We start from the raw sequence: 16,173 nt of genomic DNA, 5'->3' as shown, positions 1-16,173 counted from the left end.
TAGTCCAGTGCTGTTACCTCTCTCTGTCTCTACCACTCACTACCACTCGCGCATCAACTGAGCTCTGATGTTAAAGCTGTTCTTGTTACTGTGGGTTCACAGTTATTGATGGTTTGGTGGACCCAATACTACAGCTGACAGTCACGGCACTCTCATGGCTTTGTTTTAAATCATGATACATCAAAACTCCCAAAATACTAACAATATATTCAGGACGCAAAAAATACAGTAATTTCGGAGGACCCCTTCAATTTTATTCCAAAAATCTGAAATCTGACCCCAAAAAATTTAGCCTAGCAGAAGCCCTAATATATAAGCATTAATAACATGTTAGAAACATACCAAAAATATCTATTAAGTATTAATAATATATGCAAGAAACATACCAAATCTATAAGCACTAATAATAATCAGTAAGAAACACACCAAATTATCTATAAACCACGTGCGAACTTCTCTATAAGTCACATGGAACCTGTCAAAGACCTATCTGGTATTTCAGGGATGTGTGTACATAATGGCACCAAACTAAATTCCCTGACAAAACGGTCTTCATAGAAAAAGCCATTTGATATTTTTACCATGGGACAAAGCCAGACAGTCCAGATGTTCCCCCGATGTCATGGGACCCGGATGTCCACCCTCTTCCTGCGCCCCTGGGGAGCGGAGTTACCACTGCCAGTAGAATGACAACAGCAGCAACCATGGAGCCAACGACTATGGTTGTGGTGGACTCAGATTTCTCACTTTGAATTTGCTCTGGGACAAAAAAAGAAAACAAACAATTACACACATGCAAGAGCACGTCTGTCTTCTGTGTGTGTGCGAGAGCGTCCGTGTGTGTGTGTGTAATAATGTGCACGCATGTGTGTTTACATAAAATATTTGTAGAACATACGGATATCTAAAGAAACTTTCTATCTTCTATTTTTTACGGCTTTGGTCATTATTTCTATAGCAATTGGCCGTATTGCCAGCATGCAAAAAGAAGAAACAATAGTCTAGAAGCATTTCAGAAAACCTTTAAATTCATAACAATTTCATTAACTTTAAAAGGCTGTCATTAAAATACTAACAAACTTTTATTAAAGACTTGGACTGTTTGTGATATCACTGAAGAACATATATGTGGGAAAAGTATTTTACACATTATATCCATCAATTACGATTCTTTGCCATTATTTCACATCCATGTTTACCGTCTCTCGAAATTAGTTATGTCTTTAAATAAAACGCAAAAAAAACGAAAATAAAAATATTTGCCTTCCTGCTCTGGTAGCGACTTCTCCCTACATTTCACAGGGACTTCAACCTCGTTGGCATCGCCGCCGACTGTTGCATCTGAGTCGCAAAGCAATGAAAGGAAAGAAATAGGTTATTTTACTTGTGGATCTTACCAGGTTGCTACTATTATTCTATTACCTAGGTTAGATAGTTCATAACATTTCTCGCACTTTTGTAGGTGTGTGTACACGTGTGTATATGTTGAGACGGTCTTACAGACTTGAGTCCTTCTTATAAGAGTTCTGGATTGGAAATGGTATTTAGGAGTACGAAGTAGCTGTCAGTATATATATATAATTCAGCTTTATTATGTACTTGTCATTCCTGTTTAGTCCTAATGATCGCTGTGTTGCAAATATACATGAATGATCTTAATAATACTTGTGATACTTAAAGAAGTCCGGAAATCATTCTCTTCATATTTACCTCCAGGGCACTCAGCAGGTTCCTCTTTTTCCAAATCAGGTGTCTTTACCTGACCTGACAAGAAAATAGTTTTTCATACTTTTCAGGTATATTCTATTATATAACTAAGCAAAATGTTTTTAAGTAGGTAAAAAAAGACAGGTGTTGTCACTCGGTACATTTCCAGATGCAGATTAAAAAGATGATCATACAACTTATATACAAAGTGTCAGTCACTGTCATCTTGTTGTTTGTGTTTGATTTTGTCAATTAATTCAGCTTTATTTACTATAGAGATCACTAGCCTTGTAAAAAACAGATGTAACAGTTATATAACAGCATTACAGTTATTTATATATATATATATGCTATAATAACATTTATAAATCACTTCAAATCGCATTTGTGAACTGCATAAAGATGGTCTTGCAGTTTAAACAGCTCTTAACCAGTTGATAGACTGACACGAGTGTTTTTAAATTACATACCCATGATGAAACCTGAGAGTAGTTGAACCAAGAAAAACAGAATAAACCATTTCATTTTCTTCAGAGTTTGGGTCTTTCCCCACCTGCCATAATAAAGCATGGAAAAGTATAATTATTTATAATTGTGAAGACAAAGAGAGGTTTCTGGAACGAGATTTCTACAACAGAAATACACTTTTCAAAAATCTGCAGGTGTAGGAGAGAAAGATTTGACCAAACGAATATTAGAGGTAAGTATATAGTTCTGCAGTTCTACAAAAAAAGGTCTGTATCAGTCCTCACCAATATGTCAGTAAGTAGATTATAAAACTGGTATCAGGGTTAATCTGAAAGTTAGCTCACGGTTTCCTTAGATGCTGTACTCGAAATAAACGGATAGCTTCTTGAAGTCAACTCCTGTTCATAGAATTGTGGCGAAAGTCTCGGGTGCACAATCCACCCACAAAGTCTTACAAAACAATTCAGGGAGATTTTCTCCTGTGGCGGAATGAAACACACAGAAGGACGACAACGAATTTATACTCTGCTTACTTCTCGTCTCCAAGTGGGCAGGTGAGTAGAATGGTCAGTTAAGATATGCGAATATGAGAGGAACTATTCCTATCCACCATTTTTTCTACGCTGTCATGACGCTCACCAGTAAACAGTAGGTATATAGTCATTTTTTTTATCCACAACGAAGAAATTCGAGGGTACAGCAAGGCAAACTGCCAAACGATTTATCAAAATAAAAGAAAGAAGCTTAGGACAACTTTAGTGATCGAGCTTGGGCCCATTTTATTGTACTTAGAATATGTCACCATTCACTTGTTAGACATGGAAAGGATAGAAGTGCTGTTTAGTATACACTACCTCAATATAAATGCTCTTTAGTGTGTGACTGCTAAAACGAGATGTTTTAGGCTTTATTCTGGTAGTCTAGGCTATATTCTCTTTTCTTCAAGACTGCATAAATAAAAATATGTCTTCAACAGTCAGTGCATGATAACTATGTTAGTCAAATTAAATATTTGATGAAAGAGAGACGAGTGCGCCATTGTGGGGCGAGCTGTCTACAGTGAAGACGATGCAGACTGGACCACAGCGGAAGTAGCTGATGGACATTCTCAGGGAAGCAGTCAACTCCAGGCCACATAATACACGGATTTGAGAAAACTGCGTCGAGCTAATCACCTGACTAGTGTCTTCCTGTACACGTGACCTCAGTGCACCATTTGACTTTTGTGATTTAAATGTAAAAATCTGGCACATGTTACACACATGTTTACACAGCGTTACATTAGTGTCTATTATAGTATATGTTTCAATGTGTCACATATGTGTTTCAATAATCTATATATATAAACAATTTACAGTTACATAATTATATATATATTTCATATCGCGAATTACTTTTCACTGCATTCTGTCCCACATCGCTAGCTTTAGAAACTATTGTAAAGGGAATGACATCGACTGTTTACTCCATGTCACACATGACTACTGTAGTTATAAGTAGGTCTCAAACTAGACCCCTCCCCATGTACCCCTACACTATTTTACAAACATCTGTGAATACAAATCTTACCAGTAAAGGGATGTCTGCTGAAATCATTGTCATTTTGAATGAATCTCAGTTTCATTTTCTATTCTCTAACAATAGTATTGAAAACCATTTGTTATCGTGACATTTGTAGTTATGAATTGCCTTGACCTTTCACATCCGATAGGGAAGACATTTCTGTTTCAATCAGCTCGTCATATTCAGAAAATCTCATTTTCCGTTTCATTAGTCTCACGGCCTAATGCGAGTCCATCAGAAGAACTTTCCCGAGACAACAATCAGACTGAACACAGATGTCTTCAGTTCTTTACATTATCGTTGTATTGCTCCTGCTACAGGCTTTAATTTGTCACCAACAAGAAAAATGTAAGTTTTTCCAGAATTTGTTGTAATTCACTTTAAAAAAATTGAAATGTTGACAGGATAGTAGAGATACCATTCAGAAGTCTGCAAACTGTATCAATGTTCTTTTGTTTGCTTCAAGTGAGAGTTCAGATATTTACCGAGATGCTTATTTAAGCTTTCTAGTTTAGGATTTTGCATTAAATATAAATACATTGGTCATTTATGCACGAGACAGAGATTTCCTTTTGAGTAAGCAAATAAATATTTTAGATGTTTTATTTCAGGTGCAGTCTTGGAGTTTTATCACGTGGAACAAAATAATTTATGGGTCCTGGAAAACCATTATGCTAATGTGACTTTTGGAATTAACGATTTAGGCTGCAATCACACCAACACACTGTACAAAGTCACTGTGCAGACCAGAACAAGCAATGGAAGTCTGGAATATGATGGGACCATCACCTTCTTGAGCGACACCTGTGCTGGAACAAACCTGAAATCTGTTCGGTGCATCAGTCCCACAGGTCCTGCGGAGCTGTACAGAAAAGTCAACAGATCGCACGTAGAAATAAGATGGGAATGGGTGTGGAAAAACACCCTGTTTAATAATTTTACAACCGAGCAAAAAGACCTCAAACTTACAGTAGCTTGTAAGTATATATATGCATATGTATTTCCAAATAATACTGATAATAAAAATGAGTTTCTCGTTGGTATAGCTTAGGAAGATTTTGAAATGTTCCAGTGCTTTAACATTAATTGCTTGTTTATCGATTATTAGATACGTGATTTCATCTACTTAATTACGGTTTTCAGATTTTTCCATATTGTTTACACTTGTTTATTTTGTCACAAAGACCCTCCGAGTGTCACAGGACTGACTGTCAGTGGTCATGCTGTGAACAGCAGCCATCTTATTGTGGAGGGTCAGACGGTCAACATTTCCTGCTCATTCGACAAGGGGATCCCTCCAGCCAGCTTTCGTCTTCTAGACGAACATGGGAGGGAAATAAAGACCAGGAGAGATGAAAAACATTTGAATGCCACCATCACAGCGCAGTGCTACCAGGACTGGGCATCTGTCCGGTGTGAAGCCAACTCCTCAGAAAATAACAGATCCGTGTCCTTTCTTGCCACATGTAGGTAAAACAACAATTAGTATTAAGGGTTCAATAGAAACTATGTCCTGAAACGAGCACCTGTGTCTATCGTGGGGTATTGTATTGAATCGCATGCTCAGTGCACCTGTGGCTTAAAATCTGATGTAAGCTCTTCAAATGAACTTCGGTGGGTGGATGTGTTTACTTTCTGTGACCGTTGCTTGTTGTTTCGTGTTGATGTACTTTCATATGCATAGGTGGATGTACTGTCTGGTCGACTATTAGATTAAATATTTGTGTGGATGGCAAGTTAATTTCGTGAGACAGGCTTTAAAGAAGGAAGCTGTAAACTAAAATTGCATCTTCAAACTCAGAAGGTCACAAACAACTAGTGTCATGAACAGTTCCCACCATAAGAATACTTGTTCAGAATGGTAGATGAACTTGAATAGTTTAACATCCACCTAGTCAAGTATATTGACATTTATAACATTTAGAAAACCATTCTTACTAAAATCACTGATTTACTTATTAAAAAAAGCCATTTGATTAATATATAAAAATACATATACATTAAAAACAAATCTCTGGCTATCAGGTTATTTTTCTAACTCCTGTAGGTCCTCCTCAGTTTATTGACAAATCTCCCAAGTTCATTGACATGGAAACACAGGAACTTTGGCTGTTCAGAGTCAAGGCTCACTCAACAGCAATACAGAAATGTCTGTTGGCCCCATCTACAGTAGGCGAAAACAAAAACAAAGAAGTGAACTGCACACTGACGGGTAGTCCACCCAACCTGCTACTAACCCTGTCTGTTGACAAGGAAGAGTGCTCAAAGAGTGGACACTGGGCCTTAACTTTATTTAGTGAGAAAGGCTCTTCAGACATGCTAGTCTTCAGCACACCTCGTGAGTATATTTCATCAATCGAAGAAGTAGCAGAATATTACACCTGGTTCTGAGTGAATGGAGCTGTAGAACCTGGCTGTAAAAGTTTCCATGTTAATTGATGCATTGTAAATTCTAGAAGGTCCTACAATATGAATGACTGATATCTGATATAATCAGGAACGGTTGAAAAGCTTCTTACTAAATTATTTTTCTTCTTATCAAAATAAAAGAGTTAATAAATAAATAAAATTAAATGTGTACTAAATTAAACAAAACTAAATTTAAAAACCCATGAAGTCAATAGCTGGCGGTAAATATTGCGACCATCTCTGTGTAAAGCAGCATTAGTTGTAATCAATGGCAGCAACTAATCATGATGTCACGTGACCAGACATCAGCCTTTTCCACCTTTTGTTTTTGTCTGACTGACCTCGGACACGACTTGGTTCCGCTCGGAGTTTCTGTTGTTCACGAAACGCGCTGGGATGTTGGTGATGTGGTGTAGTCTCTGGCCAGACTTTTTCTGTCCTTGCGTTTATACACCCGATTTTTTTGACTAGTTTTACTAGCATAGCAAGTGGCTCATCCCATGCTCAATCAATTTTCCCACAATTCCTTGTCATCGGTTTTTGTTCCACGAATGGCAATGCGATGTTTTTCTTCCATCTCCTACGGCGTTCCAGATACATTTTCGCGAGTAGTTTAAGATTCAACTATAATTTTCGCAACTGTGCAACAACATTTGTTTATTCCGTCTCTACCGTTCAACCGCGCATGCGCCAAATCGTCATTTGTCGCTTCGACAACTGAGGTAAAGGAAATGAAAGTACATCGTCTTCTACATCGTGTTTGATGACATCATCTGAAAGAGGTGAGCAGCTTGAAAGATAAGTAAATACTATCAATATTTATTAATAATATTGTGGTTGTGTATGATGAACACTGAGGTGAGAGTGAGAGACTCACGAGGCTGACTGATAATCTGTTCTTAGTGGTTTCTTAATTCAGAATAAGACACCTTGCATGAGTGTTTTGCATGTATGTGTGTGTGTTGTCTAGTCTCTGACTTTGGCCATTATGCTGCTTGATGTTGCTCAGTCACAGGTTAACGAGGTTAGTACAGAATTCTTGTAGAAAATTTTGTAATTTTTATTCCCATAATTATATCTATTAAATAAGCAGGTTAGTGTCCAAAATCCGACACACTCCTGACTTCACAAGTGCAAAGGTTGCTATTTTCAGCATCTTCCTTCCGTTATTAAGACAACTATCTCATAACTGTTTAATCTGTTTATTAATTATTATTATTGATAATCTGTGAATCCAAAGCTAGAAAAGTGTTCCCCATTTCGCTGGACAGGGAAAACCCGAGACATCGCCAATCTCTTCCTTTTCGGGAACTGACCATGCTGACCATCACGTACACAAGTTCTGGAAGAATATTTATGCCCTAGTCAGCTTGTTATAACGAGAGAATCTCATTTTGCATTTCATAGGCCTTCTTTGTGGACCAGACATTAAACTGTCAAAAATGTCTTCACTTCTTTATATCACCTTTGTCTTGTTCCTGTCTCAAGCCATAATTTGCTCAAACCAAAAAACATGTAAGTAGCAATTTAAAAATTAGGATTAAATAAAAATATAATTTAAAATTTACATAGATATTATAAACATTATTTTTTTAGAATAGACTTATAAAGTCTGTTATGGAAGCTTTATTGTAAAGATTTCAAGTACATGTAGAGGTTCTGTTTCAGGCTCAGTCTTACAGTTTTATCATCTAGAAGAAGACCTTTTGTCCATCATGGAAGACCACCACATCAACGTGACATTCGGGATGAACATGTCAGCCTGCAATCAGTCCAGTCAACTGTACAGAGTCACTGTATACACCAGTACAAACAATGGAAGTCTGGAATACGATGGGTCCATCACCTTCTCCAAGGATGAGTGTTCTGGCACCAGACAGAAATCAGTTCGCTGCATCACTTCCTCAGGTCCTGCACAGCTGTACAGGAGAGTGAACAGATCTCACGAGCTCATCGTGTGGGAATGGCTATGGAAAGACTACAATTTCTCGACAATGCGAAAAGAGCTGAAACTGATTGTAGCTTGTGAGTAGACGATGTGTAGCATCCATTAAATATATAATGATAAGGAGAATGAGATAATAGAAGTTATCACAAGTATGGACTCAATGTCTGCATGTGTGTGTGTCCGTGTGTGCATGAGTGAACGGAAGTGTGTACGTGTTATTTCCAATTTCCATAATTTCTTTGTACAAAATTGTTGTTCATTATTTCATTTTGTATTTTACAGACCCACCAAGTGTCAAAAGCCTGACCGTCAATGGACAAGATGCTGACGATAGTTACATCCTTGAAAGGGGTCAGAAGGTCGAAATATCCTGTTTATTTGATCAAGGAAATCCTCCTTCTAACGTTTGGCTGTCGGACGAACACGGAAAAGAAATAAAATCCTACAGAGGTGAACAATACCTCGATACTTCCTTCACAGCCAACTGCGACCAGCATCCGTCATCTGTCCGGTGTGAAGGAAACTCTTCAGAAAACAGCAAATCTGTGTTTTTTCTTGTCAGATGTAAGTAGAATATATTTTATTTCCGTCTAGGGTCTACAATTCAATATGACAAAGTGAATGTTTCCTGTTGATGTATGATAGTATTACAGTGTTCTTAACTGACCCAGGCTTCAGGTAAAAATCTGATTTGCGCACCTGAGTATTTTTGCAAAAGGGAAATTTTTTAAAAGTGTGGCTATACTTTCGTATGTGAGGATGGATGTACTTGCTGTTCGAGCTTTGCTTAATGCTGAATAGAGACTGGATTAATGATGAAAGTTCGGCAAGTACCGCCAGATAAATTTTCAGAAAATAAGAATTATATAGTGATTACTATGTGAATTCTGAAAGGTACGAAGATCTGGTAACATGAACAATTCCGGTTATAACAAGACTGTTTCAAACTGTAAAAACCGACCTTAATTAGGTAACCTTTTCAGTTCCGTGTAGTGAAACAATCTAGCTATACATACATTTCTCACGAACTTGAACACGTGACCCCTTCTCAACACTAGCAAAATACGATGAATTAGGGGTATGGGTACCCTTGAGATTATCGTGTCTGAAGTCGATTAACTGATAAAAATCAACTGTAATTATAAAAGACATAGAAGATTATATATCTTTAGCTACTAGAATTGTTTCTAACTCTTGTAGGTCGTCCTCAGTTTATTGACAAAGCTCCAGAAATCATTGACTACGAAACACAGGAAGGTTGGAAGTTCAGAGTGAAAGCTTATTCCACAAAAGTTCAGAAATGTCTTCTGGCCCCATCCGTGGTCGGCGAGAATAAAAACAAAGAAGTGAACTGCACACTGACCGGTAGTCCCCCCAGTCTGGTGCTGACCATTGTTGTGGACAAGGAGGAATGTTCACAGAGTGGACACTGGGCCTTGACTGTGTTTAATGAGAAAGGTTCTTCAGACATGTTAGTCTTCAGCGTGTCGTCACGTGAGTATACTTCATACATAGACAGTAAACAGGGTTACCCTAGTTAGTGCTCATTAACCTGGGATAAATAAGACGACTTTCAACAGTTATGAATATGTGTTTTTATGTTATACTTAGAAAGGTCTACAACAAATAGTAAATTGTTAATTTCAAATAAACAAAAGATAATTATAAAAAGTTAGTAAAATAGAAAAAAAAATGAAGAGGAATTCATTCGCTGGTTATGAATACTGCGCTTATCTTTGCATAATTCGTAACCAATGGCACCAAAGAATTATGATCTGTCACCTGAAAAGGCATCGTTTATTTGTTTAGTTGTTAAGTCCTTGTTTCTCCTCGAGGAGCACAGGGTCACAACAACACCTCGCCAGATGCAACCCTCATCTAGGCATCAGCCTCTTCGATTTTTGTTTTTGTCTCACTAATCGCGGATACACCGTGGTACCTGTCGGAACTTTTGTTGCTAATGACTTACATGCTGGGAGGTTGGTCACGTGGTTTCGTTACTTGGAAGACGTGTCCAGTCCTTGCTTCGAAACAATTTATTGTTTCCAGTACAAAAAGGATGAGTTTGGTTAGTTTACTGTGTCTAGCACTGCATGGAGAGTGGCACACGGTACAACATCCCCAGTTTTATTTCTCACAATTGCTTGTTATCTGCTTGTCCTAATAACGCCATGAGGGACAATTTAAATTTTCTTCCTGCTGATTGGACCAAGATCCAGATATTTTGTTAAGAGTAATTTACGATGGACCTATTAGATTGTTTTCAAGATGTTGAAGAAGAGAAAACCTGCTGGTTGCCCTATCCATCGTTGTATTGCGAATGAACCAAATATTTCTTTTTACAAACCTTGTCGATAACCGACGCCGAGGAAACGAAACTGCATCGTCTTCTGTTGCATTTTCTAGCGATGTCATCTGGTGAACACTTTGAAAGGTAAAAAAAAAAACTTTTACTATTTAAAATTTACTTTTCGTAACTTTTGGTATATGTGCGTACACGTACGTATATGAATAAATGTGTGTGCGTACTATGATCCTGCTGGTTTCATGTAAACTTATTTTGAGCGCATTTCTTGTAACAGTTTTCTGCTCAGTGGCCATCTGTCCAACCTTCGTCATAACCCGTCTATAACGGACTTCATCTTCCAGTCTGAAGTCCACGATCCTGTAACAGGTGTTTCATCACGTGACTGGATTGTATAGTCAGCTGACATCGTTGTGAGCAGGACAAACGTTTTTTTTTTTTTTGAACTAGAGACTGTTGATTTCTTACAACCATAGCAAGATTTTTTATATGCTCTTGATTTGGGGAATTATTATTAACACATAAGGCACCTAAAAAGTTTGCGACATTAAATCCTAAAGACACACTACAGTACAATACCAATACAAAACATCTTTTTTAATCATTTTCAGGAAATTGTCTGTCCATATTACTAATATATAATCCAGAGACACAGAAGGCCACGTTGCCAGTGAGAACAGCGCAGTAAGTAGTATAGAATGATATCTAAAAATATCCTCTATATATATTATGAACAAGTAGTATATAAGAATTAATTATAGAGCGTTATTCATAATGACTCAGTGCTTTGCAACAACTCTGAAAATAGAAACCGAAGCAAACGAAAGAATGAACAAATGAAACCAGCAGTGAACTCAGGTGTGTAAAGGTGAATAACGACTTAAGTCACTGGATGTGCAACATGAGACTTGTTGGTAACAAAACAAAATCATGCAGTTAAAAAACAACATCTTGGAGTTTTTACTATTAATCTGACAAAGGATAAACACTGTGACGACAGCTTCTTTATTCTCTATTTTCTTGTTAGTGACACTTTTGTCTAGTATTCTGTTTGTCTAGTACTAATTATTGCAAACTTGATGTGAACATTAATCCTGGTTTTTTGTGTTTGAGAAAGGTAAGTAAGGATCTGTCACTCATTATTTTCTATTTTGTTGCAGTGAGACTGTGCTTTCCATCACAGTAGTTGTCTACATGCACAGCCTCCATGATGTGGACAAGAGCGAGAAAGAAAGACTTTCGAACAACGGTTTAACGGCTGCTTTTGGGGGAAGGGGTGTGTGGACGACTGAAAAAGAATAAAAACATCGAACATAGAGGCACATCATACTGATTTTCTTAACTTTGTCTCACAGTTTTGGGACTTTTACATCTGTTGAAATTGCGCAGTGGTAAACATATTGAGTTCTTGAACTGGAAAATTTATACTGACGTGCTTTGTGTGAGGTAATGTGAACTCGGAGGACGCTTCTACCCGGGGTAACAGGTTATCACATCGTTACTAAAGGTCATGTCACTCAAGTAGCTGATAGTCTGGCTGGAGCTGTTGACATTTGTAAAATGATTAGGCGGATTGAGGTACACTTGTATTTCCCAGGTACGACACACACACACAGACACAGAATTAGAATATGTTTTGAGGATCGGTCTAAACAATTTAAAATCTGTTAAGATAATATTAAGGGCTGTGTTGACTTGGGTTGTTCTCACATTTTATCTTTTCCTGTCTGCACTGTTACATATATATATATACTATAAGTACACGTTAGTGTTGCCGATGCAGGTCATTCAAAACAGAACGACATTGTGGAGAAGACGCCCAAACATACAAACACGCACACAAGCAACACACACACACACACACATAAACATCTTATCTCTGTGTTTCGGGTTCAAGTAAGTTCAAACTTCCTGAGTACTTTGGCAGCTCACACTGCTGACGTGCAGATTAAAAAAATATCCCTGGCCTCAACAATTTTTTTCAGAAGGCCCAAGCCTGTACTAGTAGATATTTTTTGAGAATTAAAAATAATTTGATTGTTTGACCATTAATTGTCATTAGTAGTGTAGCATATATTATATTGTATTTATAACAGAGTCACTTTCTGTTGTCGATATAACTGAGGTCGTCCTATCATCGGTTTTGGTGATATTTAGCAAAACACATGCTAAAGAATGCTAAAAACTTGTGAGAATTTTGGAAGCTAACACCAGCAATGAATAACAAGGAATTCCTGTAGCAGGCTGCAATACTGTGGTCTTTCCACACCCGAACTTCACATGTTGTTTAAAAGTTGATTATTCGTCCTGGAAATGAACAAAGTTAGACAATGAGTGGACATGATTTCCACATTGCCATCATCGTCCACTCCTCCGCAAGCTACATCTCTATTTCTGTCTTTTAAGACAGGTGTTGGCAAGGATGAGAGAGACGACAAAATATGCTTTCAAGTCCTAATTTTAAACGAGCAGCTTCTTAACAGGTGCTTTCTGATCTTCCTAGACACAATTATTAATCTCCTTCTCATATCTTTTTCTTTCTCGATATGTATATAAGTTTAATATTTAGTTTCTTTAATCGATAAACATATTTTCTTTTTCAGGTAGAGGGAAAAGGCAAATAATTTAAAAGTATTTATCGCCATACCTCTTCTTATGTATCATTATCTATATATATACCTTTATTTTATTATTGATTATTTAATTTTTTGTCTTTATTTCTTCTTCGGACTGCCCAGTCGGAGCGTTACTGTAGAGAAGCCTGACCGGCCTGAGCCGTTTTCTGTACCTGTGTTTAGCGCGTGACATAGGGTCAGGTGAGTAACTTTGTGATTGTGTCGAGAGGCCAATGTCTCAAGTGTGAAGATTGTGCATGGATGCCATTTCTTATGTTGACAACAAACAGGGGCAGGGGCAGTTTGGAAGACCAGGCAGACAGACAAACAGACAGACAGAAAGGGAAAGATCTAATGAGAAAGAAAGTGCCAGGTAGTAGATGAGAGCATCTGTTGATGTACCCTGTGTTTGTAAGTTACTTTCTGTCTTCCTTTTGGTGCAGATTAGTTCTGAAGGTTGAATCATTACTTAGCCAAGAGAAGAAACAGGTTGAGCGTCTTCTCTCTACGTGTTTCGAGTGAGCGAGGTTCAGGGAAATCGTCGATACCCCGGTTATTTCGACAGGTCAAGGTGAAAGCCGACGATATATGTCTGCACCATGGTGATATCACGTGAAACAGAAAACAGTCTCAGAAGGCTTGAGCTCTTAGTAGTAGGTATTTGCTTTTAAGTTTTACAGCATGAAGTAGACTGGTAACTAAATGTCCTTAGAGATATTATGTGCAGGCCAATTATCATTGTCACGCTCCATATCATCCTAACAACAGGAGAAGTATATTCGTTTGCAATCTTATATCGTCCACTTTACTTTTTTTTAAATTGTTTTGTGATGCCTTCAATAAAGTTTGACTAGTCAAGGGAGATAATTTTTCAAAAATTTAATAACAATAAATAGAAGATTAATATTACTGACAGCAATAGTCTTACATAAAAAAAAAAACCAGTAGTGACATGAAAACTAGAAACGATTTTACATCACGCAAGTGGACTAACCGAGGAAGGTCCTAAGATACGAATGAATGCAATTAGAAACAGTGTACAACAAGTAATGAGCACGAGCAGGTGTTTCTGAGTTGCGATTGGTAACCTGTTGGCCCTTGACGAGGTAAGCCGTCCTTCTGAAAGTCAGTAAACAACATTCCTTTTGAAACTATTGGGTACACTTATCATGACCTCGATGGCCTAAGCTGAAATGACTAGATCACACACACCTACCAACAGCTTTTTCGTGGCGCATTCTTTGTCACCTGGCAAAACTGTCAGCAAGAAACCCTTTGGCCTTAACCCATGGTTTCTGTTTTCCGAAAATAGGGTTTTCAGAAACCGTTCAATCCAATACCCCTAAGCCAAAGTGAGAAGAAAAATTACAATCCTGACAAATGAAATAGAAGCAAAAGTTCAGAAGTTCTCTGAGAATTCTCCTAGTGTACGGTACATCTTTTCAAATAAAAACTTCTCAATGCCAAGCGCGTGTAGACGAATTTGCAAATTGGTGTGAAACAATTCTTTAGAGTTGAACGTTGGTAAGATCAAAGAAATGACATTTAATTACAATAAAATATATCAATACGTCAAACTCTAATGAACAGTAAACTGATTAAGATGGCTATCAGTGTGTAAATACAATAATTGCAAGAGATGATAAACTAAGATGATTTAGTTACCCTGATGCTGTAAATAAAAAGATTTCATATCGATTGTTTTTTGCTTAGAGAAAAGTATCTCTTAATATGCGTAATAAGATGCTATGACTATGTTTTTTTCAAAAGTGTATTTGGCAGTGTAGATGTGTGGTTGTATGTATGGTGGGGATTTAACATGAAAACATGCGATATAGGTAGATTAAGCAAGGTAATCAAGATAGCCAGCTGCATTGTAGGTCAAAATCTTGAGCACGTAGATGTGGTTAGGAAGCAGAAATTCGCTACCAAAGTGGATTTTGCTCAGTCCAAGATATCCTTTACACCCAGGCCCGTGCATTTAAGAAATCACCTTCATCTGCAGGAACATCCACCCTGTATGTAGAACTGAGAGACTTGGAAGATCTTTTATTCCGGCATCAGTCAACCGTCTGAACTTAAAAGGTTAACATTGGAATTTGTGTTTGCCGCCTTCTGCTCCTCGAGGAGTAACAAGGAATAAACTAAGTAAGCTATGCATTTGCGTTGTGTAAAATTTGTGTGTGTGTGAGTATGAATTTAGTAGAGTGTATGTGTTACTATATTTGGACAGTGAAAAAATTATTGCCATTCTCTTTGTCAAGTATCCTAGTAACAATAAATAAACTTACGCAGAAACTAGTCTCGCCATGCAAAAGGCATGAAGGGACAATAATAGTTGAAGCTTCATTTCCTTCTAGCTCCTCGGAGACTACGCTGGGGCTGAGAAGTAATACTTTGATTGAAATTGAAATATTTGTAATTGTAATAACGTAAGTAATGTAACCCTTTTGACGTGAAGGCTCCCAAGGACATAATGTTTGGTGTGTGAGTTTAAGCCAATCACATTGTGGACGATCACGCGCTCCATGTGTGTACATGCCAATTGACTGGATTTTCATTCAGCCATGACTAGATTGTTCATGGCGGCCCCTTTGAAGTTGCGCTACGTTACCTTTGGTAGGAACTCGGTGTCTAGAGCGATCCCGCCTGGACAAACTAATTCTATACTTGTTCTTCTACAGCTTGTATAGCACACTTTACATGATGATGTGTAAAATGAATAACTCCATAGGCCTTAATCTGTTTATACTAACTGAATGCTCAAGGCGGTTAATTACCTTTCCCCAAACTCATTCAAAAATCTATACCAATACATATAAACATCAAAAGGTAGTAAGACGTAAAGGAACTAAGTTTAATGTTGTTTTCTACGATACACAGTTATTGTTTGTGTGCAATAAACTTGTTTATCTTTTCTTGCAAACTGTAATTGACAAGATTGGTTTGATTAGACTACTTACAAACATGAAAGACAAAGTCAAATTGTTTTTGAATTTAGTGTAACACAACAAGTTACTTACTAACAACTTAGTACTGTGGCTTGCAAAGAGACTACAAGGCTTAAAGCCCAAGTGAATCGAATCTTCAACAGTTGGCGTATGCTTTTTTTTTCTTGAGATTTAAAACGATTTCTTGTCTTCTAAGAGACATCTGCT

General features: G+C 37.5%; 3 protein-coding genes across 9 annotated transcripts; 2 read left to right on the top strand and 1 right to left on the bottom strand.

The window, feature by feature from the left end:
* Positions 1 to 310: 310 nt before the first annotated feature.
* On the bottom strand, positions 311 to 2,671 carry LOC112568064. The gene is made up of 5 exons (XM_025245090.1): positions 2,520 to 2,671; positions 2,178 to 2,260; positions 1,711 to 1,764; positions 1,264 to 1,341; positions 311 to 759 (listed from the first exon to the last, which is right to left on the bottom strand). The coding sequence occupies exons 2-5, from the start codon at positions 2,230 to 2,232 to the stop codon at positions 578 to 580; spliced, it is 369 nt and encodes a 122-aa protein (XP_025100875.1). The 5' UTR covers positions 2,233 to 2,260; positions 2,520 to 2,671; the 3' UTR covers positions 311 to 577.
* Positions 2,672 to 3,897: 1,226 nt separating this feature from the next.
* LOC112568052 lies at positions 3,898 to 7,488 on the top strand. Its single transcript, XM_025245071.1, has 4 exons — positions 3,898 to 4,086; positions 4,350 to 4,715; positions 4,923 to 5,204; positions 5,786 to 7,488. Exons 1-4 carry the CDS (start codon positions 4,014 to 4,016, stop codon positions 6,127 to 6,129), a joined length of 1,065 nt encoding a protein of 354 aa, XP_025100856.1. The 5' UTR covers positions 3,898 to 4,013; the 3' UTR covers positions 6,130 to 7,488.
* A 69-nt stretch (positions 7,489 to 7,557) lies between these two features.
* LOC112568048 lies at positions 7,558 to 15,164 on the top strand. Of its 7 annotated transcripts, XM_025245064.1 has the most exons (10): positions 7,558 to 7,662; positions 7,816 to 8,172; positions 8,378 to 8,659; positions 9,296 to 9,589; positions 10,678 to 10,813; positions 11,012 to 11,084; positions 11,561 to 11,997; positions 12,807 to 12,883; positions 13,139 to 13,216; positions 13,459 to 15,164. In XM_025245064.1, exons 1-5 carry the CDS (start codon positions 7,590 to 7,592, stop codon positions 10,725 to 10,727), a joined length of 1,056 nt encoding a protein of 351 aa, XP_025100849.1. In that variant the 5' UTR covers positions 7,558 to 7,589; the 3' UTR covers positions 10,728 to 10,813; positions 11,012 to 11,084; positions 11,561 to 11,997; positions 12,807 to 12,883; positions 13,139 to 13,216; positions 13,459 to 15,164. The 7 variants fall into 7 exon arrangements, with proteins under 7 accessions (XP_025100849.1, XP_025100848.1, XP_025100850.1 ...); XM_025245063.1 differs by lacking the exons at positions 10,678 to 10,813; positions 11,012 to 11,084; positions 11,561 to 11,997 and having other exon boundaries at positions 12,811 to 12,883; XM_025245065.1 differs by lacking the exons at positions 10,678 to 10,813; positions 11,012 to 11,084; positions 11,561 to 11,997.
* The last annotated feature ends 1,009 nt before the right edge of the window (positions 15,165 to 16,173 follow it).

Source organism: Pomacea canaliculata, linkage group LG7, assembly GCF_003073045.1.
Source record: "Pomacea canaliculata isolate SZHN2017 linkage group LG7, ASM307304v1, whole genome shotgun sequence".
Taxonomy (NCBI): Eukaryota; Metazoa; Mollusca; class Gastropoda; order Architaenioglossa; family Ampullariidae; genus Pomacea; species Pomacea canaliculata.
Note: the sequence above shows the minus strand (reverse complement) of the source record. Positions and strands in the feature narration are given on the sequence as shown.

Bases quoted from the DNA above. Each gene is read 5' to 3' on its own strand.
- LOC112568064 (XM_025245090.1), bottom strand. From the start codon at position 2,232: ATGAAATGGTTTATTCTGTTTTTCTTGGTTCAACTACTCTCAGGTTTC. The intron at 1,765-2,177 runs GTATGTAATTTA...TTTTCTTGTCAG, and splicing joins ACTCTCAGGTTTCATCATGG to GTCAGGTAAAGACACCTGAT. The intron at 760-1,263 runs GCAAATATTTTT...TTTTTGTCCCAG, and splicing joins GTCGCTACCAGAGCAGGAAG to AGCAAATTCAAAGTGAGAAA.
- LOC112568048 (XM_025245062.1), top strand. From the start codon at position 7,590: ATGTCTTCACTTCTTTATATCACCTTTGTCTTGTTCCTGTCTCAAGCC. The intron at 7,663-7,815 runs GTAAGTAGCAAT...GTTCTGTTTCAG, and splicing joins TTGCTCAAACCAAAAAACAT to GCTCAGTCTTACAGTTTTAT. The intron at 9,590-12,810 runs GTGAGTATACTT...CTTTTAAGACAG, and splicing joins AGTCTTCAGCGTGTCGTCAC to GTGTTGGCAAGGATGAGAGA.
- LOC112568052 (XM_025245071.1), top strand. From the start codon at position 4,014: ATGTCTTCAGTTCTTTACATTATCGTTGTATTGCTCCTGCTACAGGCT. The intron at 4,716-4,922 runs GTAAGTATATAT...TTTGTCACAAAG, and splicing joins CCTCAAACTTACAGTAGCTT to ACCCTCCGAGTGTCACAGGA. The intron at 5,205-5,785 runs GTAGGTAAAACA...TAACTCCTGTAG, and splicing joins CGTGTCCTTTCTTGCCACAT to GTCCTCCTCAGTTTATTGAC.